The sequence below is a fragment of the Monodelphis domestica genome, chromosome 2, assembly GCF_027887165.1.
Source record: "Monodelphis domestica isolate mMonDom1 chromosome 2, mMonDom1.pri, whole genome shotgun sequence".
In the NCBI taxonomy this organism is placed as follows: Eukaryota; Metazoa; Chordata; class Mammalia; order Didelphimorphia; family Didelphidae; genus Monodelphis; species Monodelphis domestica.
Window position 1 is genome coordinate 535843949 of NC_077228.1, and position 24643 is coordinate 535868591.

The 24643-nt window shown below is 52.0% G+C and overlaps 1 protein-coding gene and 1 long non-coding RNA gene across 50 annotated transcripts in view; one reads left to right on the forward strand and one right to left on the reverse strand.

The window, feature by feature from the left end:
* LRRFIP1 (LRR binding FLII interacting protein 1) overlaps positions 1-24643 on the reverse strand; it is a 170649-nt gene that overhangs the window by 94435 nt on the left and 51571 nt on the right. For 4 of the 49 annotated variants that reach the window (XM_056820057.1, XM_056820053.1, XM_056820058.1 and 1 more), the window contains exon 1: positions 482-1136. The exons of 36 other annotated variants lie outside the window; for them this stretch is intronic. In XM_056820057.1, coding sequence (XP_056676035.1) covers positions 482-529 — 48 coding nt within the window. In that variant the 5' untranslated portion in view covers positions 530-1136. Of the gene's footprint in view, positions 1-481; positions 1140-16032; positions 16413-24643 lie in introns of those variants that run through there. 9 more of the 49 variants (XM_056820051.1, XM_056820050.1, XM_056820032.1 and 6 more) reach the window with 7 other exon arrangements.
* Positions 1159-6793, forward strand: LOC103098300 (uncharacterized). Its single transcript, XR_463548.2, has 2 exons — positions 1159-2015; positions 6507-6793. It is a non-coding gene; the product is annotated as an uncharacterized LOC103098300 (long non-coding RNA).

The window sequence follows — 24643 nt, forward strand, 5'->3', positions numbered from 1 at the left end:
TTACAGATGAGGAAACTGAGGCTCAGGGAGTGGCAGGGCCCTGCCCGCGGCCACGGATGCCGGATCCTACACTCGGGCCATAGGAAGGGCTCTGCCGGGTCTAGTTCGGGCCCCTCATTTTTACCCATCAGGAAACTGAGGCTCGGACAGGAGGCCACTTGCCCTGCGCCTATTCTCGGAGAGTCCTAACTCGCTCCAGCTGGAAAGGGGCCCCCCGACGCCAAACAGCCCAAACCCCTCATTTAGGACGGGAGGAAGCGGAGGCCACAGCGAAAGCGCTCCGAGGAGGCACAAAGGGAAACAAGTCTCCCAGCGGCGGGGGTTTTCCACTAGGCAGGAGCAGACGGGGCAGCGCTCCCCTCCCCACCCGCCGCGGGCGCAGGCACCGAGGGGCCACGGCTGTCCGGCGGCGGCTCCGGAGGGTGCAGGGGGCAGGCACAACACCCCGTGGCGGGCGCGGGGCGCGGGCTCCCTCCCTTACCAGTTTCTGAGCTTCGGGGCTCAAACAGTCGATCTCTTTCTTCTGCATGGCTGCGGGCTCGGTCCTCCGGGGTCTCTCCAAGCCCGGGCTTCACCAGGGCGGGCGGCGGCGGCGGCGGCGGCAGGGCACTGGGCAGTCTCGGAGCCCGGGCTTCTCATGCGGCCAGGGCCCTGGCAGCGGCGCCCGCGGGGCCCTCCATCCGCGCCAAGCCAACCAAGGGGAAAAGCCTCGCTCCTTGGCAGAAGGGAGAAATCCAAGCGGCGGCGGCGGCGGCGGCGGAGGGCGCTCAGGGAGAGGAGGCTGCCATGATTCCCGGCAGTCCCAAGCCCAAGAGCGGCTCCGATCACCTGGGGCGTGGCCAGGAAGTGAGCCCAACGCAGGTGATCCGCAGGGTCCCCCCGGGGGTGCAGCGCGTCCCCCCACAGGCTCAGCTCCGGCAGGCTCCCGCTCACTCAGGCGGCCCGGAGGAACTTTCCGTTGGCCGATGGGCGGCCCCCACCCTACTTCAGCCCCACAGGAAAGGCAGGCAGAGCCGGCCCTGGCTCCGCCCTCGGCAGCCCGGCTCCCTTCTGAGTCAGCAGGCGGGGGGCTGGCCGGGAAGGTGCTGGAGGGCAGGCGGGCAGCTGGCGGCAGGCCTGGGGCTCCCAGCTCGCCCCCAGACCCCCCTCGTTCCCCCCCCCCCCCCCCCCCCCGTCCCGCCACTTCACGCACTGCGAGGCTCTCGGGACTTCCTGTCTCCGGCCTCAGCACCCCCTGCCTGGGAGCTGCCAGATGGGAAAAGGCTCCGGCGAGGGAATGGGGGAGGGGCTGTGGCCGGAGGCGGGCAGCGGCCCTGTGGACCCTCACCTGGGCGGTCTGCTCCCCCTGCCTGCTCGCCCACCCGGGCTTGTTCTAGCGTATGCATAGATCATGCTGTCTGTCCTCCTGATCCCTGAGCCCCAGTGGCTCCCTAGTACCCACAGGACCGAAGGGGACGCCTTCAGCCCAGCCCAGCCTGGCCCCTTCCTGCCCAGACCACGGAGGACTAGCTTGCAACCCAGACTTGTCAGAACAGCCCGGGGCCAGCCTGTGCTCAGCTCCCAGACACAGACCCCGCCCCGGGGCCAAAGGCATTGCCTTCAGGGGCTTCATAGACACCCAGCTCCGCTTGCATCCCTCCCAAGCCCCCTTCCCAAATGTGGGAGACTTCTTAGGAGACTTCTTTCCCAACAGGAAGGAAGCAAATGAGCTTCCTGGTCATCTTCCGCCCGGAAAGCCCCTCCAGAGGGGACTCATGTCACCCCAAACATTCCATTTCCCACCTCCGCGCCTTTGGCCCCACTGGAAGTTCTCCCTCCCCAGCTTCCTTCTGGACTCACAGTGAGCTGTCAGACTAACAAGTGATCTGTAGAATAATAACCCTCTGTACGTGCATGTGCATATATCTATTCAGAGAGGGAGACCGCAGGATCATCACTTCCATTTCAGAGGAAGAGCCCTGAGAGACACTGACTAAGGCCTCATTTCACAGAGCAGGAAACTGAACCGAAAAGAGGTTAGTGAAGGGACTGGCCCAGGGGCACATGGCTGGCAAATGTCGGAGGCAGGATTTGAATCCAGCTCTTCCTGATGCTCTATTCCCTGTACTCCCTTGTAGTCTCCCCTATAAACTCCTTGGGGGTAGCAATACTTTTCTTACTGTCTTTTTATCCCTTGTAGCTATCAGAAAAGCTGGCACACAGGGCAGCTGGGTGACTCAGTAAAGAGAGAGCCAGGCCTGGAGATGGGGGGTCCCAGGTTCAAATCTGGCCTCCGACACTTCCTAGCTGGGTGACTGGGCAAGTCCCTTAACCCCCATGGCCTGGCCCTGACCGATCTGCCTTAGGACCAGTACAGTGTTGCTTCTAAGACAGAAGGTGAGGGTTTAAGAAAACAAAGCTGGCACATAGTAGGGCCTTAATAAATGCTGGCTTACCTCCTTCCAGAAAAGCAAAGACAACCCAAAGCAGATCTAGCCACTAATCCCTTAAAAGCGTTACAAGGAAGCTTGCCACCCTTTTTATTGGGCATGGTCCGGGCTCCCAGGGGGTGTGAGCTGCTGGGCTAAAAACAAAAACATTGCGACACTCTTGGCAGAAAGGAAACTCTCTTTTTTCTATCCACTTTGGATTTCAGGCCTTTTCCCTCTAGTTTGCAGCCTGGGGGAATGGGCAGCCAGTCAGCCCGGCAGCCTGTCTAAGGTGCCTACTATGTGCCAGGCATGGTGCCCAGGGAAAAGCAGCCCCAGCTCTCCCGGGGGCCAGATGTGAATAACGGGCACTTATTTATGGAGTAAACACATCCAGGGAGTCTCATCTCCCACCCCAGGTCCCAGGCGGCCCCTGGGCTCAAATGCCTGAAGAATCCCCTCCGGGCTCTTCACCTCTCCTTCGCCCCTAACTCCCAGGGCTTCCCCCCCAACATCTCCGAGATGGACGGTTCATTCATTCTCCCCCAGGGCTGGAGCGCAGGAAGGAACAAGACCCGGGGCTCTCTGGGTGCCTGGCTGGGGCAGAGACTTTAACCAAGATCCCTCCATCTCTCCAGGGCCGCTGGGCCCCCTCCCCCAGGCCACTTCCTATCTCTTCACACTCTCTTCTCCCCCCTCGCCCAGCCACCCGGGAGGAAGAGGGGGAGGGGGAGCCAAAGCCAGAGAGACAGGATGCAGTCATCCCCTCCTGGCAGCATCTCGGTTACTCAGAGGCAGAGAGGCGGTTGCTTAGCAACAAGCTCCTTTGTGTTTCTTCCGGGCGCAGAGGAAGCTGCTGTCTGCTGGCCCCGCCTGTGACCGAATGAGGTCAGCTCTGCCACTGGGGGGGTTCCGGCCACCGCCTGGCATGGCGTGGCGGGCCCTACCCTGTGCCGGCGCAGCGCCAGCACCCGAGAGCATCCCGGCCCACCACAAGAGTTTCCAGCTGCTTGGCAAGCCGGGGTTGGGGGGGCCCCCGGTGGCCTTTTGTTCCATGGAGCCCCAGGGGAGCCATTTCTCACGGCCTCCCCCCTTGAAATCGAGGGTTCCCAAAGGTCCACCCACCCCTTCCTCGTAGGAGCAGGGAAGTCCAGCCAGATGGGCTTGAGGAAGTCGGCACAGAACGGCCGAATCTCAGAGTCCATCCCAAGCGACCCCTCATTTCTCTGAGGCCAAGAGAAGGGAAGTGAATGGCTGCCTCGAGCCCAAAGGGGCCTTCTGTGGTCTAGTCTGACTCCCTTGGGTCTTCGAGGGGAAAATGGAGGCCCCAAGAAAGGAAGTAGCTTGCTCAAGGCCCCCAGACGGTTCACCCTAGGAGGAACCAAAAGCCCAGTGTGCACCCTCAGGGCTTCCCAGAGGTCTTTGATCCCCCTTATCCCTAACAGCCAGAACCCACCCCCTCACAGAGTGTCACCCAAGGCACAGATTTGCCTTGGGTTGTTATTTTTTAGGAAACTGAGGCAGGCAGTTAAATGACTTACCCAAGGTCACACAGCTAGGAAGTATGTAGCAGAGTCTGAACTTGGGTTTTCACTCAATTCGCTGCCCACTTAGCAGCCTTTAGCACCTGCCTCAGAACCCAACAGGTAGTGTAGGGGAACTGCCAAGGTCAGGGAGACTTTTTCTCCTTAAGGCTATTCAAAATCTAGCTCTTGAGGAAAGCTAGGTGACCCAGTGGATTGAGAGCCAGGCTGACCTCAGATCCTTCTTAGCTGGGTGACCCTGGGTATGTCACTTGACCCCCACTGCCCAGCCTTCACTGCTCTTCTGCCCTCTCACAGTATTAAATCCAAGGCAGAAGATGAGGGTTTAAAGAGAAATCTAGTCTGCATAAACCATAAATGAAAGAATTAAAATTTTTTCTTTCTTGTTTAGGTTTTTTTTTTTTTTGAGAGGCAGGAGGAGGGGAAAAAAAGAATTGAAATCAGAAAGAGAGGGCTTTACTGATAGAAAGAACTTCTAGCACCAGGCTTAGCATCAAGCAGACTTGAGTTCAAATCCAGTCTCAGACAGTAACTAACTGTGTGACCTTGGGCAAGTCATTTCACCTCAGTTTCCTCATCTGTCAAATGAGCTGAAGAAGGAAATGGCTAACTACTCCAGTGTCTGCCCCAAAAAACCCCCAAGTGGGGTCATGAAGGGTCCTCATGATGAAAATGACTCAACCACAACAACCAATGCCACAGAGAAATAAAAGTAAAAGGCACCAAACAGGGCTGCCCTCTAGCAGCTTCAGTCTACGCAGGGGACAGGATGCCTGTCTGCATCGGTACCTCAAAGATACCAGAATGTACCAAGAACAGGGAGTAGCTGGGGTGGGCGGGGAACACCACCGACATTAGGAGAGACCCGGAGCTGAGAATGGCCTCCCCACAAGCTAGAGGAAAAACACAACCGGACCTGCCGAACAAGGGGAAGGGGACAGACTTCCCATCTGAGCCTCCCTTCAGTGCGGCTGCAGACGAGTCCAGAGACCCCGTCTGAGTCACAAATCTGATCTCCAACTCACAAGAATCAGTCCCTTAAGAAAAGTTTTGTTGACGCCTTTTGTGCATAACCATCCATCGCTCCTGACCACCAACGACCTCCCACAACCCACCCCGACTTCACTTGGAAACCAACAACAAGCAGTCAAACAAAACCATGTGCTATTGCCATGTCAGTTGGACTGAGGGCCCGGACCACACAGCACTGGGGATTACCTTTCTGGTACAGGGAGGAAGGAAGTGGGTGTTCCCACCCGCCATCTTCCCCTGGGCAGACACTGGGCGTCCTGGGTTCCTCATTCTGCTTTCTCCCTTCTGCTTAGCCAGACACCTCCCTCCCTCCAAGTTCCCCTGAATTCTTATTTTCACTGACGTCCTCTCCTGTTCATTTCCTAGAATTTGTTTAGCTTCCTGGGATCCTTGGTGGCTGGATCCTTTCCTGGACTCCTGCTGCCACCAGGGGCTCTGAGAGGACCAGGGCGTCACAGGTGCACAAATTAGATTTTAGTGAGGCAGAATTTCTAAAACCAGCAGCCTCTCTCTTCCGAGGCATCGAAGACAAAGTCAGGACGACTAGAGACCACCTGGGATGAGGTGTATGGGCACAGACCATCCCGATCTCCAACCCCCAAGAATGTGGGGGTACCAATGGTCCATTTCTTTCTCTCATTGACCGGTAGGATTCCAGATCAAATGTGGTCTTGGACACTTCCTCGCTGTGTGACCCTGGGCAAGTCACTTAATCCCTTCCCACTCTTCTGCCTTGGAACCAATACACAATATTGGGATTCTTCTAGTATTGATTCTAAGGAAGAAGACAAGGGTTTTAAAATAAAATAAGGGATTATAGATTGAGAGAGAATCCATCAGGTCCAACCCACTCATTTTACAGATGAGGAAAGTAAAGCCCACAAAGTTTAACAAATTTGTTCAGGGATAAAAGGTAGTAGTTAAGAAATTCACATTTTTAAAGTAAATAGGGAATGCTGTGGAGAGAAGGCAGGACTTGCAATCAGGGAGAACAGAGTTCAAATCAGCATCAGACATTTGGCAACTGTGTGACCTTGGGCAAGTCCTTTAACCTCTGCCTGTTGTAGTTTCCTCATCTATAAAATAAAGATAATGATAACTCCTATGCTCCAGGGTTGTTTAAGGATCAAATGAGAAATCTGGAAAGAGTTTTGTAAATAAAGCGCTTTCTCAATGCTAGATTTCACTTTAGATTTTGTAATCTTCATTTTATTTTTAAAAAATGTTTAATTTATTTTAATTTTATAATGTTATTGCTCTATTTATTTCATAATTTTGTTTATCATTTTAATTTCATTTTAAATAATTATTTTATTATGATGTTTTCTTTTATAATTTTCATCTTATTTTATTATATTTATATTTACAATTATTATTTTATCATCTTTTATTTTTAACATTTACATTTATAATTATTTTGTTACTATCATGTTTATTTTAATTTTTACTTTGTAATCAATATTGTTACCTGATTATTTCTTTTTATTAATTATTATTACATCATTCGTGTTACCTTATGCAGGTATTATTTAGGGATCTCAGATTTCCATCCAATTAGAACTCTTCTCTCTGACAAACCAGTTCTGGATTCCGTAGAGGCTGACGGAGCAAAGGGAACCCCCTTAAAGAAGTCAGAACGCCCATTTCCATGACGTTGTCTGGTTGCCAGTGGACTTGAAAGTGGTTTCTGAGACATCATCAGACACGGGCGCATACACAGAACTAGCATGGAATTCCAAGAAGTGGGAATAGCGCCACAGACTAAATTATGGAGCTTTTTGTCTGAGATGAAATTCAAACCAAGCCCGATTCCAGAGTCTCTCTTCTTCTGCAATCCTCCCCTACCCCCTCTGCCTGTGCCCTGGCTCTGTCTGGGGGAGCCCCGGCGTCATCTGTCTCAAAGATGGGGACTCTCCCCCCTTCCCTGCCACCCCAAGTGTTAGAAACTGCCGTGAGGGTAAAGTGAGATAATGTCTGGAGAGTGCCCTGTCATCCCTACAGCGCTAAAGAAATGCTGGTGACAATGAGTATTGCCGTTCTGGCTCCCACACAGCGAGTCACGTCCGGACAGTCTCTCCGTCTCTTTATCTTTCTCTTTCTGTCTCTTTCATCGGGGCTTTCTGCCTCGGTCTCTTCTGGGGGCTCTCTGAGGCTTCCCCGGGCAGATGGAATTTTGGCCATGATGAGTCCTACTATACGCAGGTTTACACCCTGGTCAGGCACTCTAGATCCTTCCTCTCTCATGTCACAGACCCCATGTTAGTCTGCTGAAGCCCAGGGCCTTCTTTCAGGATGACAACTTAAATCCATGCAATAAAATCCATAGAATAACAAAGGAAACCATACCATCCAACTTCACTGCCCATTAAAATTTATCCCTGGGCCTCTAAATAAGAGCTCCTACTAGGTAGCTCAGTGGCTAGAGTGCCAGGGTCTGGAGTTCAGAGAATGTGGGTTCAAATCTGACCTCAGAAACTGTGTGACCCTGGATAAGTCACTGAACCCCAACTGCCTAGCCCCCATGGCTCTTCTGCCTTAGAATGGATACTTAGCACTGACTCTAAGACAGAAGGTGAAGGTTAAAAAAAAAAAAGATGCCCATCGCTGATGGTAGCCCCGAGTAAGAGCCGCACACCTTTCCAGTCTACCTAGGACATGCCCCAACAAGCTCTGGCATCATATCCTCTAATCCTCCAATCCCCAAAAGGAAGACATCATCATCCTCCAATCCCCAGATGAGACGGAGGTTCTCTGTTAACCATTACCTGTTACCACGTGAATAATATTTGTCTGTCACCACGGGCACAGAAAGTTTGGGTAGTAACCCAGCTAGTTGTAAAGTCTTCACTCCCACTGATTGCCACCAGCATCTTTGGCCCTCCTGATTCCATTTGGCTTATCATCCTCACAGCCTTCTTACCCCAAAAGAGGACTTCATAGGACCCTCGTGGGGCCCCCCAGCCATTGCCTGGTAGAACCCTGTCACTTACAGGTGGCGCCCGAACAGGGATACTTACAGAGGCCATAGGACGCCTGAAATGTGTCACAGAGCTGCCCTCTCTCCTGTCCCTTTTATCCCATTTGCTGCCCCCTATTTCTCTGGGAAAATCTGAGTAATTTGGGGAGCTGACTGGGTGCTGACTAGGTGCTGACCCCACTGAGGCACAGCTCCCATGACTTTACCCCTAACAGGAACCAATCATCACTAGGAGGGATCTGTCTGCACTAGAGAACAATGGGAAAGGTGCTTCGTCTTGGGTCCTGGCTCTAGACTTGGACATGAACTCCAGAGCTGGACTGGCCAGTTTTTCTGCCCTGCCCCTGCACTAGAGATGGCTCTTGGCTCTTCTCTCCAGTAGGTAAGGACCTGAGGGATCCGAGTCTTACAGATGAGGAAACTGAGGCTGAGTTAGGTTAAGCGACTTGCTCTGGGTGACACAGAGAATGTACATCTAAGACAGAATTTGAACACAGTTCTTCCTGACACCAAACCCAGTGCTCTGGCCATCTACATGCCTCATCTCCCTTCCCAATGCCCTGTGGTCTGGCGCTAGCCAAACTGGACCTTCTGCTTCTTGTCTCTCCGTCTATCCTCACGCCATGCCTGGAACACACCTCCATCCCTTTAAAGCCTGTTAAAGACCCCAAGGCTAGCTTATGTCTCCCCTGGCCAGGATGCTGGTGCTTCTACCCTCTCCTGACCCCCCAACACTGAAAAAGGAAAACCTTTGTAATCAAAGTGCACAGAGGAGCCAACCCTAAACTTTTTGCTCTGTTTTGTAGTTGTAAGTGTGAACTTGGGTTCAAATCTCCAAAACTTCCTGGCTGTGTGACCCGGGGCAAGTCACTTAATCCTCACTGTCTAGCCCTCACTGCTTTTCTGCCTTAGAATCAACACAAAGTCTCAATTTGAAGACAGAGACAAGGTTTAAAAGTGGATTGAAGAGTATGAAAAACAGGATACTAATACCCTGTTAGTGGAGCTGTGCATTTTCCCAATCATTCTGGAGAGCAACTAGGAGTAATCCTTGGAGAAGTCGTGGCTAGAAATAGACCCCAAGGAGTCAAAGGCAAAGAGAGGTCTCAAGTACACCAGAGCACTTCTGGAGAGCATCTTTTTTTTTTCTTTTTCCTGTAGCAGCAAAGAACCGGAATGAATGGCTCAATAGACCGAGTATCTCCAGAACCCTTTAAACAACTACTGAATGTGAAGAATGCTGAGAAACAGAAAAACTTCTCTGGACTGATACACTGTGAAGGAGAGCCCAGAAAACAAGAGTGAGCACCAGCACAACATGGAAATGACCGCCACCATAAAACCGCACGGTCCAAGGCTGCCCTGGGAGAAGAAAAGTCACCGTCTTCTCTTTTTGCAGAGGCGGCGGACCAGGGACGCAGACGGCGGCATATCCCATCCATTTGGCTCTTCCCTTTTTATTCTCTGCCACAAAGGCTAGTTTTCTTGGCAGGGTCAGCGAAGCGCTTCCCACCGACTTTCCCATTTGAACCTTCCAAAGAGGCCAGGCTGCATTCACGATCTCGGGCCGGTTCTCTGCCAGCCCATCGGCCGGCGAGTAAATAAATATCAAAGAGTCTCTGAAACCCTCAGTCCGAGGGTGATGACGCAGAGGCCCCAGTGCATGCGACCTCTGAGGAGAGAAGCGAATCACTCCAAGCTGTCTGATAGATGATGACCCCAGCACTGAGCCTCATAAACTGTGACCGAAGCTGGCTGTGGAGGACCCAGGGCTCTTACCTCCAACGGCCAAGGGCAGAGCCCGGCCAGAACTGGTCCCAGAGTCCTGAAATCTCACCGGCCAGGGGAGAGAGAGAAACGTGGGGAGGGAATACTCTGCGCCAGGACCTCTACAACCATCATCTCACTGCACCCTCACCACCACCACCACGGGAGGCAGATCATGTTATTATCCCCATTTTACAGTGAAGGAAACTGAGGCAAACTTGACCAGGGCCAAACAGCTAGGAAGTGTCTCAAGGCCACTTCAGAACCAAGGTCTTCCTGACTGAAAGGCAGCTCCGTGGCTACTACAGAGCATCCTGCCTTTCTCTTCTGATCAAGGAAATATTTGTATTTAGATGAGGAAGACCTGGGGGGAGAGTCACGACCGTCCCCATGAAGGACCCGGATCGGCCTCATTCCAGCTGGCCCCACAGGCAGGAGGGAAACTTGAAGGGCTGAAGCTGCAGGGAGCCAGGGGTAGGGCTGATCCTGGGAAAGGAAGGGAGGAAGCATTCGCACAAGGACCTACTCTGTGCCCGCTGCCACCCTAAGCGCCCAGGGAGGCGCTGGGTCTCCTGTCCTAACAGCCGGAAAAGGCCGGACAACATCATGGGAGGGGGAGGGCGGCAGGAAGTTCCAGTCCGGTCAGGAGCACCTCGGACACACGGCCAGAGTGATCTCTTTCCCTTCTGCTACCCTGGGATTGGGATCACGTCAGCCTAGTTCTCGTGTGGGGAGGAGGCCTCGGAGGCTCCTGCAGGAAAAGTAAGTCCTTCACAAGGGCGGCCTCCAGCTCGCCATGCTTTCAGCTGGCATCACGTAGTTATTATACGTTTTCAACACCACTTTTCTCTATAAACTGCATATTGACTCATCATTTTGTACGAACGTCTGTCTATAGGTTTATAAATTGCATTTAGAAGGATTTATTTGGTGCTTTTGCTAAGGAGGTGACATGGTACTTGGGATGGAACAATAGAACTGGACTCACAAAGACCTGGGTTCGAGTCTGGTCTCTGATGCATACGAGGTGTGAGTTGTGCTCCTGAGATCCCCCCAGAAATGCCTCCAGGACTCAAAGGAAGGGTCCTCCCTGCATTCAGGTGAAAGATCAGAAGCCCCAAAGAGCTCTTGCAAGAATAAAACTGAAGGTCACAGCGGATGGAGAGCCGGGTCTGGAGTCAGGAGAATCTGGGTTCAAATCTGGCCCTGGATACTTCTTAGGTGCGAGACCCTGGGCCAGTCACTTAGCCCCGTTGTCTAATCCTTACCACTCTTCCATCTTAGAGCTGCTACTAAGACAGAAAGGAAAGGTTAAAGAATAAAAGAATAAAGCTGAGGCGCTCTATAGACGTCAGAGGGAAGCAGGGAGACCGCCTGGGCCGTGGGACTAAATGTCCAGAGAGCCCTCGGAGGCAGCGTTACCAGGAACAAGTCTTCGGCTCTCGGAGTTTCTGCCGAGTCTTTTTTCCTTGTCAAATAAAATCATGAGAAGAAGACAACAGTTGGGAGGACCACACGAGATCCCCTCGGAAAGAAGCTGCCATGAGATCCTCTGGTGATGACTCGGCTTCTGGGGATGCTCACATGGGAGCGTCTCCCCCACCCTCAGCGGACAAAGTCTTTAGCCATCTTACTGGATTTGGACGTTCTGCGAGAGATCAATGAGGCAGGGCAGCTCGAACCCAAGAAGGCCTGAGTTCCAGTCCCATCTCTGACCTCCTGAGTGTCAGGATCCTGCATCCCACAAGTCCTCCAGATGCCAGGCAACCACGTAAGGCAGGCGATAACAGAGAGCTGCTGTCCTGGCTCCCTTCCCAGAGGAGCACCTGTGCCCAAGAAATGACTGATCCAGGCCCATCCCTACCAGACATTGGACAGACTTAATTTCCCTAACAAAGAAGGCCAAGGCCAGGACATCCCAGATGAAAAAAGCCCAAACCAAAGGCCTCCAGCAAGAAGGAGCCAAGACCGAGACGTACCAGCCTGGCTTTGGACTTCCCAGCCCAGACAAAAGGGAAGAGGAGCAGACATGTTACACAGGCCACAAGATGAAGGCTGGAACACGCCAAAATCTGACCACAGCACAACGCCCAGGCGAAGCTAAATACCCGCCTCCAGCCTAAGATGCGCCCTCAACTCTCAAAGCACAAGGACTCATTTTCTCAGAAAGTAAAAAGCCACGACTTCCCTCCCAGCACTGTGAGCCTGGGCAAGTCCCTTAACCTCCACTGCCCAGCCTTTAATACACAGTATTGATTCCAAGATGGAAGGTAAAGGTTCAAGAAAACCGCAAACCAAAAGACACATCCGAGTTGGTCTCTTTGCTTTTGCAACCCCCCCCCAAATACAGCTCAGCTGAGAAGCCTCCAGTTTCCTAGGGCGGACCTCGAAAATCCCAACTGCCTCACCTCTGGGTTCCCAAGGAGGGAAGGAGCTTCCTCAGGGCCGTCAGAGAAAGGCCAACGAGAGCCAGCTGCAGACGCGGTGGATTCTCTCCCAGACTGGCTTTGGCGTGAGGGTGGAAATTCTGGAATAACAGGAGCTCAAAATAGCCACTCCTGACCACGTCACCTGGCGAAACCCTCGGCAAGAGGTCCATGAGAGGCGCCTGCAGACCGAGCCCGTGCACGGAGGCCCAGGGTAGGGCGAGGCGCCCATAAACCTCCCCAGCTCTTCATTTCAGTCACTCGTGCTGTGTCGAAATCATTTCTTCCCCTGGCACAGAGGCAGCCAGTTTTGATGTGGGCTTGGCCTTTGTCAAGATGCTCGAGCAAAAAGACTCATCAGGAAAACGTCTCCTGCGAGACACTAATTGCTCTCACACGCCTGTGAGTACCTGTGTATCTGCACACAGACATGCCACGCTTTAAGCCCAGAAGTGCCTCCCCACCTGCCCTGTGCAGAAGACGCAGGGCCTGAGGCCAAGCTGCCACTCCGCGCCACAGGTGCGGGCCTTTGAGTCCAGCCTCCTCATTTTATAGAGGAGGACACAAAGGGCCAGAGAGGCACAGAGCTAGCGAATGTCTATGTGCGGCAAGGCTCGAACTCAGGATGCCCCCAACTCAGAGCCAACCTCTTCCATTCTGCGGTGCCTGTCAGGCGGACCCGTTTTATAGATGGATCCATCACTGGCTTAAGGAAGATGCTAGACAGCAGCTGGGGGTCACTAAACACCCCTAAAAAAGACCTGAAGGGCGCCCGGCTGCTTGGACACATCTGCCGAGGGACAAGGGAATCCTGGCAGTTCTTGGGCCGAAGTGGTGAAATATGGTCCAGGATCGTCCCCAGGATCTCTCTTCTCTAAGCAGAGGCACATCCTGAAGGAGCCCCAAGGCTTTGACGCAGGGAGAAAGGGAGGGAGAAGACCGCCGGGCACGGAGGGGGCAGGATAAAGGCTGAGGCTCTCAAGAACCGGGGGGGGGGGGGGGGGGGGGAGGCTGGCCACACACGACAGGAAGGAGGGGGGAGGCCCACGGCTCTCAGGGGCAGGGAGAAGAAGGGGTCCTGGGGCCAGAAGGGAGCCTTCCCAAGGCATGCACCCAAGGCATGACGGGGCATCTCCCAAGACTTGTCAGACTGGACGGGCCCCTCCTGCTTGGGGTGATTCATGTGGGCACGGGCGCTGCTGCCAGAAAGAACCTAGAAAGCATCCCTAAAGATAGCAACTGAGAACACTGAAGAGCGCCGGGTTGGAGATGCCATTTGTCGGTGCCCTGCGTCCGCCGCGTCGAGGGACTCCAAAGAGAAAAGATTTGGGAAGTGAATCCTGGCCAGCTGAGGAGCTGGTATTAGGCTGCTCAGTGCCTAGAGCAACAGGCCTGGAAATGGAAGGTCCTGGGTTCAAATGTGGCCTCACACACTTCATCACCGGATGACCCTGGACAAGTCACTTAACCCCCCGTGCCTAGCCCTGACCGCTCTTCTGCCTGATGGAAGGTACTGTGGATTGATTCTAAGAAGGAAGGAAAGCTAAGTTTAAAAAAAGGAATGTCACTGGAAGATATAAAAGAGAGGAACAATGGCAATGGAGACACCCAGAAGTTCACAGGAGGACGATAAGAGGAAGCCAGTTAGAAAGGCCGTGGACAAAGCCCAGGCCACCCTCACAATGAACTGGAGGTCTGGGCCTGCAGAGAAATCGGACTTGGGTGGCATCACTGAGACCGGGAGGAATGAGACCCAGAACGGAAAGATGGCGCTCGCTCCAGGGTGTACCTCATTCCCCAGAAATGGTGCCCCTCGCTAAGGGGAAGGTGGGCGAGAGGGCGCTTGGGCATCGTATCTGAGGAAGAGGTGAGGACGCTGGGGGCACAGAGGGGTGCCCCTGGGCAGGGCTTTGGGAGAAGGCCAATGGAGGCCAGGAACAAAGGCCGTCTGAGTACCCTCCGGACCACCTGGATAGAAAGAGCCCAGCGGAGAGGGTTCAAGAGACCTATCAAAACTAATGGGCTCATGAAGGCCCAGAATGAACAGAGGCTGGCAAAGAAGGCTCTGAGACCCCACATGAGAGAGGATCAAAAAGCTGGCACAAGGGCAAAGAGGTGAATCCAAGCCGGATGAGGCTGGCTGCTTGGTGAGGGGCTTATCCAGAAGGCAGCCCAGCACCGCCTCCCACCACGGAGGCTGCCGAAGCTCTTTCTTTTCCCCAGTCAGCCCTTACTGCCCTGCTGTCAAGGTCCCGGCAGACGCCCCACCGTCAGTGGGGTGCTCTGGATCCTGCCTGGAGCCCCACTCCATTCTAGCCCTTGGACTCACCATTCCTCTGCCCTGTCATTGCTGTCCGGTCCCCGGGGCCTTGCCACGCGCCTTGCTGTCGGCCCTAAACCAACTGGCATTTCCATCTGCCATGAAATGAACGGGAAGATGAGCCCCCCCCCCCCATTAGAACATGAGCTCCCGGAGAGCCAGACCCAGCTCGATTTTCTATTTCCATCTCCAACACTGGGCACAGGGGTTGATCCACAGCAGGCACTTGGTACACGCTTTCTGGTTCATTCCCTTCTCTCCTTGCTCGGGCTGACACCGAACAGGAGGCCTGAGCCTGCCAGCCTATTCAGAAGAGGCGAATTAAGGCATCCACAACAATGGGGAATGGCCAAAGAGAATGCCATGACGGTCCGAGCAGAGGGAAGTGCCCAAAGAAAGCCAACTAGGACGGCCAAAGCCGAGGCTCTTCCTGCAGGAGTCATGGAATCCCTGCCTTGGGGAGCTGGAAGGAGCCCCAGAGGCAAGGGGAAGAGGGCCCACATTCCATAATCCGGCTGGGGGGAGCAATCTGCAGCCATCTGAAGGAATGTGTCCTGGAGAAGAGCCCAGCCAGGCCTTCCACAGGCCCCTGGGCCTTTAGGGCCTGCTGTCTCCTCCTCCCCCAATCACCACGCATTTATCCAGCCCCAGGTAGTAGCCCCTGCCCCCCCCCCCCCACCACCGGAAGCTCCTTGAGGACAGCGACTAGTTCTCACCCTGTCTTGGCTGCATTCCCAACACCTTGTACAGCATCTGACACGCAGTAGGGGCTCTTGGCCACCGTTTCCCAACTGTGCCACGTGCACCTGGCTCCCAATTCCTCACCTCTGCCCCCACTAGAACCCTGGGCTCCACAGGGACCTCTTGCCTTCTCTTGACCAGAACCAGATCTCTAGCTCCCTTCCTGACTCCTAGCCCCAGCTGATGCTGGCATGTGAGGACCAACCTCCCTGCACAGTCCCGCTTCGTGTGCTGTCTGTCCCCCCCCCCCCCCAGAAGGGATTTACTCCCTTTGGTCAGCATCCTGAGCACTTAGCACAGGCTCTGGGGCATGATGAGTGCTCTAAAGTACCCCACCAACTGTCTCCCTCCCTCCTCTCTCCCTCTAATTCTCTCCCTCACTTTCTCTCTCTCCCTCCCTCCCTCCCTCGCTCTACCTCTCTAATTCTCCCCTTTCCTCCCTTCTCTTTCCCTCTCTCTAATTCTCTCCCTCCCTCCTCTCTCCCTCTCTAATTCTTTCCCTTCCTCCCTTCTCTTCTTCTCTCTAATTCTCTCCCTCCCTCTCTAATTCTCTCCCTCCCTCACTCTACCTCTCTAATTCTTTCCCTTCCTCCCTTCTCTTCTTCTCTCTAATTCTCTCCCTTCCTTCCCTGTGCCTCCTTCTCCCACAAACATCAGATGGGATCCAATTGCAGAGGCGTCCATCCAGTAAGAAGCCAAGAAAAGAACAACACTGTAGTAGCCTCCCAGGGCAGCCTGGGGAATGCTGGAGGGGCAAGTTTGGGAGGCTCAAGCCCTGGGTTCGAGGGCCATCAGAGCATTACCACGGCTGATTTACCTTGGAATCACTGAATCCCAGAGTGTGAGAGAGCCAAAGGATGAAAGCAGACATCTTGCCCAAACTCTGCTTGTCCACAGGTCATTCCAACGCCAAGAAAGATGTGGCCGCTGCCATGGGAGGAGGCTGAACGACATGGATGAGTTGCTGCGATCAGGGAAGGTTTCAAGGAGGGGGCGGCATGGGAGCCTGGCCCTAAAGCTCCGGGAGGAGCCCGAAGGGCAGCACTGCGGTGAGGAAGGAGGAGGCTATTCCAGGGAAAGGAACCAGCTGGAAAACAGGCAAAGGCACAAAAAGAAGCCTGGGAGAACGGTCTGGTGGCCTGCTGCTCTGTGCTCCAGGGAGGGGGAGTCACAGCAGGATTTCCGACAGCTTGAGTCAGGCTGAGGAATTCGGTAGGGAAAGAGCAATCCCTGCAGATTTCTTAGCAAGCGGGTGGAGGTGGGACCAGGATTTGTTACACTCAAGGCAAAGAGCACAAGACAGGCCCTTGGTGGAAGGGGGAAGGGCAGGTAGGGCAGGGCAGGGCAGTGGAAACATCTTCCATCCAAAAGAACTCTGCTTACTACCCAGGTGCTCAAGCAGGTGGTTTGGGCCCCTCTGCCCCACAATGGGCCCGGGGAGAGCTTGGGGAGGGGAGAAGGCAGGGCGAAGGGGGAGAGGGGGATGCCAGTGGCTCTAAATGGAGCTGGTGGCTGGCTCTGCTGGCGTCCAACTCTGATAAGAAATCCTTCAACAGCTGAACATTGTATCGAATGCCAAAGCAGAGCTCCAGCAACTCCCCATCGGGAATGGGGCCGCTATCAAGATGGGCTCCCGGCTTCTCCCACACAAGGTGGCGTTTCCCGCAAGTTAGTCAGGAGGCAGGCAGCAAGCACCGGAGCAACAAACCCTGGGGGGACAAAGGCCAAGCCAGGGGAGCCGCTCCGCAAAGGGCACCATCTAGTCAGAGTGGAGGAAGGCAACATTGTTCTAAAGCGAATTCTATCTTCAGTGTCCCCGGAACACTTGCTTTTTAAGGGGACTTGATGGTAAATCCTTTAGAAAGCGATTCATTGTATACAAGAGGAAGACAGCTGTGTGATGGAAAGATGGCTGGCTCTTTGGCCAAAGGACCTGAGTTCAAATTCTGCCCAATCCTTATTACCAGGACCAATTTGGGCGAGCCACTTACTTGGGTCTGAGGTTTCCAGATCTCTGGAAAATGAGGGAATGGGACTGGATGGCCCGAGACTCTCTTCTGGATCGCTATCAGTGATCCCAGGCATCTCTGAAGGGCCAGAGAGTTTTACTATCCCAGGTCGGGTGATGACCCTCTGGGGTCCCCCAAATCTATAGTCAAGATCCCTGCTGGCAGAAGAGTCCCCTTTTCCCCCACTCTCAAGCACCCACAGGCATCCGCTGTGGACTCCTGCTTCTCAGACCCGCTGTCCAGCTGCACTTCCCTCATACCCCCCGACACGTGGACTCTGGGCACACTCCCAGGGCTGTCTGGGGGTTCAGGAGAGTGCCCCGGGGCCTCTTCGGAACAAAGATCCCGACGAGGAGATACATTATGCCACCGCATCATTCCCAACAGGCTCGTCTGTTTGGTCCAAGGCATCAGCAAGTGGCAAAGTGTTACCACTATGCAACACACCGAGGCCACGCATTACCGTGAGCCCCAGGACGGGAGATCGTGGCAACAAAACTTAGGCCAAACCAGTCCTTAACCGTATGGTACAGGACCGGCAAAACTGCCACTTGGCACCCTAGAATTCTAGGGAATCGAGGGGCCATCAAATCCACCACCCTTACTTGACAAAGTTTCACACACTGGGGCAATAAGGTGGCTCATCGCTTAGAAGGCCAGCCTAGATACTGGGTTCAAATCTGGCTTCAGACTCCTCACTGTGTGACCCTGGATAAGTCACTTAACTTCAATTGACTAAAAAAAAAAAAAAGAAGAAGAAGACACTCTACTCTCTGTTTTTACCCAAAAGAAAACCAACAAGCTAGACGGGTGTTTCTCTCTCTCTACTCCCTCTCTTCCCCTGCAATTTGGTCTTTACCAGTGCAATAACCTTGCGGAGACATTAGAACCAAAGTCCACTCTGATGGCCCAGAATGGTACCATGAGACTGGTCAGACCAGGACTTCCTTCTTTATTTTTATTATTATTATGGCATCACAGAGCCCTCTGGAAGACCAGCACAGCCTCCGGATCCTTCTCAGAACCACGTTTAAACAACGGCCCTGCTGCCTCCGGTCCTCCGGTCTAGGCCACCCCCCCCCCCATGCTGTGGGTGCTCTGGGGAGGCCGGGCAGCTGGTTCTTCGGATTTATTTTGGCCTCCAGTTTTCTTCCCAAGTGAAGGCTATTCTGGCCCCCAAAGGCTCTGTTCCACTGTTTCCATTTTAAAATAAAAAGAGCATTTAATACAGGAAAAAGGGGGAACGAAGGCAATGTAGCATTTCTGCTAGAAGTTGGTGTGTTTCCCTTCACAGGAGTTCAGAGGCCCCCTGGAAGCTCCTGCAGGGCCCTGGTCCCTGTTAGCCCGGCCCCCGGCCCTCAGAGGCCCTGGAAATGAGGCCGCCTTGCCTCCTGCTGGAAGGCCGAGCAGCGGACACCTGTCTATCCTCTGCCATTCGCCACCTTCGCTCCGTTGCCATCAAGAGCTAATTATAGCCTTGCCCCAAGAGGCACTTCCTAAAGGATCACCCAGACAGCTGAGGCCCCGATCTCGTCTCTCCCGAGTTCTAGATCTGCCTAGTGGACATTTGGACCCGGAAGTCCCTCGGACCCTTCAAGTCCCAGCTGTCCACATCAGAGCCCAGCCTCGATGTCCCCAAACGCGCCCCTCTTACTCACATCTGCTGAAATTCTTCCACGTGGAGTCGCCCCCTTCTCCCTTCCGCCCACGTGTCCGAGGGCTTGCCAAGTCCTGGCATTTTGAGCCTCCAGAACAGCCCCTGCACCCTCGGCCACCCCCTGAGGCTGGGCCCTCAGTGACTGTCTGGACTGTTGCTATCGCCTCCTCCCGCCCTCAGTCGTCGGCCCCTCTCCGGTCCACCCTCCGCACAGCCTGAAGTGCGACGCTCACAACCCCATTCACTTCCCACTGCTCGCTCTCCTTCCAAAGGGAGCGGGATGGCCAGGTGGGGATGGAGACGGCCTCCCTGGGCAGACGTGGACCAGGTGAGGAGACGCCCGGAGAGCTGCCGCCACCGCAGCCAACCTAAACTGAACCGCATTCTGGCCAGGGCCAGCTGGGATTCTTGGGAGTAACTGACTATGGGTGCATCACCGCAAGCAGGTTCAACACTATATAACTACAAGGGCTTACAGGCCATTCCTTTCTTCAAAAACCCTCACTTTCCGTCTTGGAGTCAATACTGGGTATTAGCTCCAAGGCAGAAGAGTGGTAAGGAAGGGCAAGGCAATGGGGGCCAAGTGACTTGCCCAGGGTCACACAGCTAGGAATAAGGAAATCACATTTGAACTCAAGTCTTCCAATGACTACGACATGGGAACAGAACCTATACATTTGATGTTAAAAAGACATGCTGGATCCAGTCCTCATTTTGGAGGTGGATGTTTTTACGTCTAGGAAGATTTCCAGATGAATTATTATTTGGACTAATTCTGACAATGGTTTTGGTATAACCTTAAATGAAAAAGTGAATTTCATCAATAAAAAACACTTTAAAAAAGATGTGATCAGGAGGCCTAGTGGATTGAGAACCAGGCCCAGAGATGGAAGGTCCTGGGTTCAAATGTGGCCTCAGACACTTCCTAGCTGTGTGACCCTGGGCAAGTCACTTGACCCCCATGGCCTAGCCCTTCCTGCTCTTCTGTCTTAGAACCAATATATGGTGTTGCTTCTAAAATCGAAGGGAAGGACTTAAAACAGAAAAGAAAGGATTCTGCATGCATGTGCCTCAGAATGGCTTTATTCTTTTATTTGTGTAATAGCAGTGGTGAGCGGACCAGGAAGTCAGGGCGTGGTGCGAGGCAGAAAACAGACACTGCAGAAATCAAGTTTCGACATCGTCCTCTTTCATTTCGCCCACACTGACGACGGGAGCACACAGAGACTGGGACTACTGAGCCCCACTCCATTGCCCAATGCCATCCCCTTGGCCCGTACTAGTGAGGCAGGGCAGCTCTCTAAGTCGAGAACGTACCCAGAGAAGCAACTGGGATTGGCGAGATGGCATTTTCTCTCCAGAGATGGGGCAGACAGGGAAAATTGTGGTTAAAATTGGCGAGCCAGCGCTCCATGTAGGAAATCCTCCAAAAACACAGGGATGCTTGTTAAGAAGAATGTTACGGGTCTGCCTACTACCTTTCCAGAAGTCCCTGGTCCAAGAGGAAAGCAAAAATGAATGTCATCAGCTTGGGGGCTGCCTCCCCCCGACCCCAGGACAAATCTACTGTATTTTTCCTTCTTTCTTTTGCTCTGCCTACTGGTTTATTCACAGGGCTGCCAGCTGTGGGAAAAGGCTTACCCCAAGAGTGCAGACTCCCCAGCACTACCACCCCCTCCACCTCAATCCAGCTGATGATCACAGCAAAATCAGTGGCAGACAGTCCATCCATGAAGAGGCTTCTGTGGCCCTCTTATACTTGTCTCAGGCATGCCCACAGGAGAAGCCAAGACACACACAACTACGCCAACACCAACACAGCACACACGCACTTCAGGATGGATGAACAAAGCTCTTTCAGATGATTCCCTGAGTTTTTAAGATGAAGGGGAAGGAGAGGCTTGATTTTCTTTTTTTTTAATCTTCTATTATTATTTTTAAACTCTTACCTTCTGTCTTAGTATCAGCTCTAAGATAGATGAGTGGCAAAAGAAGGGCTAGATAATGGGGGTTAAGTGACTTTTTTGCCTAGGGTCACTAAGCTAGGAAAGATTTGAGGTCAGATTTGAACCCAGGACCTCTTGAGTCCAAGCTTGGTGCTCTATCCCCTGAGAGTATCCCTATCTCATATCCAAAACCTATCTCATATCCCCTACCTGCCTTCTTATTTTCAGAAAAAGAGCCTGGGTGAATCTACCAACTCTAGGCTGAGTTAGACCTGGCTTCCTGATCAGTTTCTAGATGAAATTATTAAAGGGGTGGCTAGTGAACATTTAGAAAAGGAAGCAGCGACTGCAATGGATCATCAAGACTTCAGTAGAAACAGGTCTCCAGACTAAGGTTGTATCCCTTTTGGACAAGGTTGCTCAGGCAGTAAAATGGGGGGAGTGCCACAGACACAGTTTACCGAGATTTTAGCAACACAGTTGAGATAGTATCTCCTCCTATTCTTGTGGAAAAGACGGAGTGATGTGGGCTAGACAATAAGATAATTAGCTGGATATAGAACTGGTTGAACAACCAGACTCAAAGTATAGTCATTAATGGTATGATGTCAACTTGGAAAGGCTCCAATGGCTTGCCCCAGGGTTCTTTGCTTGGCTCTGTAAGGTCTAATCTTGTTATGGAAGGCCTGGAGAAAGGCGATGGTATGCTTATCAAATTTGCAGATGACATCAGGCTGGGAGGGAGAGCTAACACACTGGATAACAGGCAGGGTCCAAAAAGAGTTCAATAATCTATTTGACTGAATCTAATAAGAACAAATTTAATAGATATGAGAAAAGTCTTCAAGAAATCAACTCTGGACATTCAATTTAGTCTAAAAGAGATCAGTGAATGGTCAGATATGGAAATGGGAGGTCCTGGGTTCAAATCAATTCTAAGACCAAAGGTAGGGGTTAAATAAAAAAAGAATCTGCAAGTTTTAGCAGTCCACAATTTCAATATGAAGCAACAGTGGAACTAGAGATTCTGCGATGAATAAATCACCTGATGGTCACGGATGCTCAGCTGGCTATTAAAACAATCCCTTCCCCGCCAAATCCTGCAAAGAAGAGCTGCCAGTCCTAGGAGCTCCACAATGAAAACCTTTTTAAGTGTTTCCCAATAGGATTGGGAGCCACTAGGGAGGACCTCTGTGGGCTGTGTATTGATTAGTGTAATGGTATCTATCGTTTATTGCATTTTTGTGTATTTTGTTAAATATCTTCCAATTGCTTTAATTTAATTTAATTAATTTGTTTTTTAAAAATCCTGACCTTCCATCTTAGAATCAGTAGTCTGGATTGGCTCCAAGGCAGAAGAGCGGGAAGGGCTAGGCAACGGGGGCTAATGACTTGCCCAGGGTCACACAGCTGGGAAGTGTCTGAGGCCAGATTTAAACCTCCCTGAAGGGACTCCAGGCCTGGCTCTCCATCCACAGAGCCACCTAGCTTCTCCTCCCCCAACCCAATGCAGAATTTTGTTTAGCCTTAAGCATTTGCCCTTTCATCCGGAGCCTCTCTTTCCTCTCCAGTGACTTATTTCTCTTCTTTTCCCACCTTTAAGCTAATAATTTTCTGACCTCCTCACCCGTTTTCTCCATCAAAACCTGGAAGGACATTCACTTATACTTACTAATGAGCTTATTACACTTTAGTATGAATACGTTATAAAGAGGTTCTCAACTGGATGTATTTACTTCAGAGGATCAAGAGGCTCCGGCCCTTTGCAAAGGAATTCCAAGCATTAGGAAGCGGGAGAGAAGGCCTCTGACACCAGGGCAGGCCTGTTCTCCAGGTCAGCTGGGCTTCGATGATCCACAGGGCTCCACTATTGCACCAAGGAGGGTGAATCCAGGCGCCCCTTGCCCTCCTTTAAGAGGTGGGGGAAGGAGGGAAGAGGGGCCGGGATCCCTTCCAAATCAGCTTCTGGGACACGTCAGTTCAGGTGACTCTTCCCATGCTTCTCTGTCTGTCTGTCTGTCTGTGTCTGTCTGTCTGTGTCTGTCTGTCTGTCTGTCTGCCCGTCGTCTCTATCTGTCTGTCTATCTATCTACCTATTTATCTGTCTGTCTTTTTATCTATTTGTTTATCTGTCTGTCTGTCTCTGTCTGCCTGTCTCTATCTATCTATCTATCTATCTATCTATCTATCTATCTATCTATCTATCTATCTATCTATCTATCTATCTATCTATCTATCTATCTATCTGTTTATCTGTCTATCTATCTGTCTGTCTATCCACTCCAACTCATTATATTCCATGACATCCATGCACCACAATGTACTCAGCAAACCCTCCATCAACAGGCATCTGGGAACTTTCTTCTTCTTATTGACCTCCCATATATATAGATCTCACTGCTAGGATACACACACACACACACACACACACACACACACACACACACACACACACACATCCTAGCCGCCTAGCAGTGAGAGCTCTGGGTCAAAGGACAGTTCAGTCACTTTCTTTAGAGAAATTCCAAATTGCTTCCCAGAACAGCTGTGTCAATCCACAGCTCCACCAACAATGCATGAGTGTGCCCATTTTTCTACAACCCTCAGCTTCTTTAAGCCCGAGTCCATAACAAATCCCCTGTCTAAGCAGCATATTCTACATTTTCTGGCAAAAATGATGCTATGCTAGTTCGCCTTTGAGGTGTGGTGGCATGATAGGAGAGGCAGTGGTATGATGTGGAATCAGGGTCACAGTCAGGATTTGGGGAACCCTCATTGTAGTCCATAGGCTCTAACTGAGGCAGAACCAGGGAAAGCTATTTCATTTGGCTGGTATTTGGAGAACCATAAAATGAAGACATTGGATGAGATACTCTTGAAGATCCCTTTCCTTTCTGATGGCGGGTTAAAATAGTTCTGTAGTGGGGCAGCTAGGTGGTTCAGGGGATAGAGAGCTTGGCCCAGAAACAGGAGGTTCTGAGTTCAAATTTGACCTCAGACACATTTATTAGCTGGGGGGCCTCTGGGTGACTCCTCAATGCCTAATCCCTACCACTCTTCTGCCTTAGAATCAATACATAGTTCTGAAGCTAAGGCAGAAAATAAGAATTTAAAACAAATTTTAAAAGTAGAAAGAAAATCATTCTGTACCATAAAGTCCTCACTCTGGGAATTTGTTCTCTTTCAGTTGTCTCCATCATGTTCTAAATCTTTGTTACCCCACCTAGGCTTTTCTTGGCGCAGATACAGAAGAAGCTGTTTTCTTCTCCAACTCATTTGACAAATGAGGAAACTGAGGCAAACAAGGTAAAATGAGTTGCCCAGGGTCACCCAGCTAGGAAACATCTGAGGCTGGATTTGGACATAGGTCTTCCTGACTTCAGACCTGGGGAATCCATCCACTGGGCTGCCTGATACTGGGAATGCTGTCCTCACTAAGTCTACCTCTGGGAGTGAATTCTCTAACAGTAAACGTGTGTGTATGTGTGTGTGTGTGTATTGTAAACCTCAAAATTTCTTAGACTTATAAATGTTGGAAATTTCACCATTGGGAAATTTCATACTTGAAAAATTCCCTATTGATAGTGGGTCTTGGCTATTGGAATGTGAACCCCATTGGCATGGAGGTTCCTCCTCCTCCCTTCTTAAGATTACTTTAGGACAGAAACCTTTTGCTGAACAATGGAAAGGACTTTGACCTATGCTTAAGCATAGAACAGGAATTTCTTTGAGTCATGATTGATTTTAGAATTGATACAATGGAGATACTTGGAATCAATCTCCACCCTACTCAGTCCTAACAGGATTAAGGAAGGG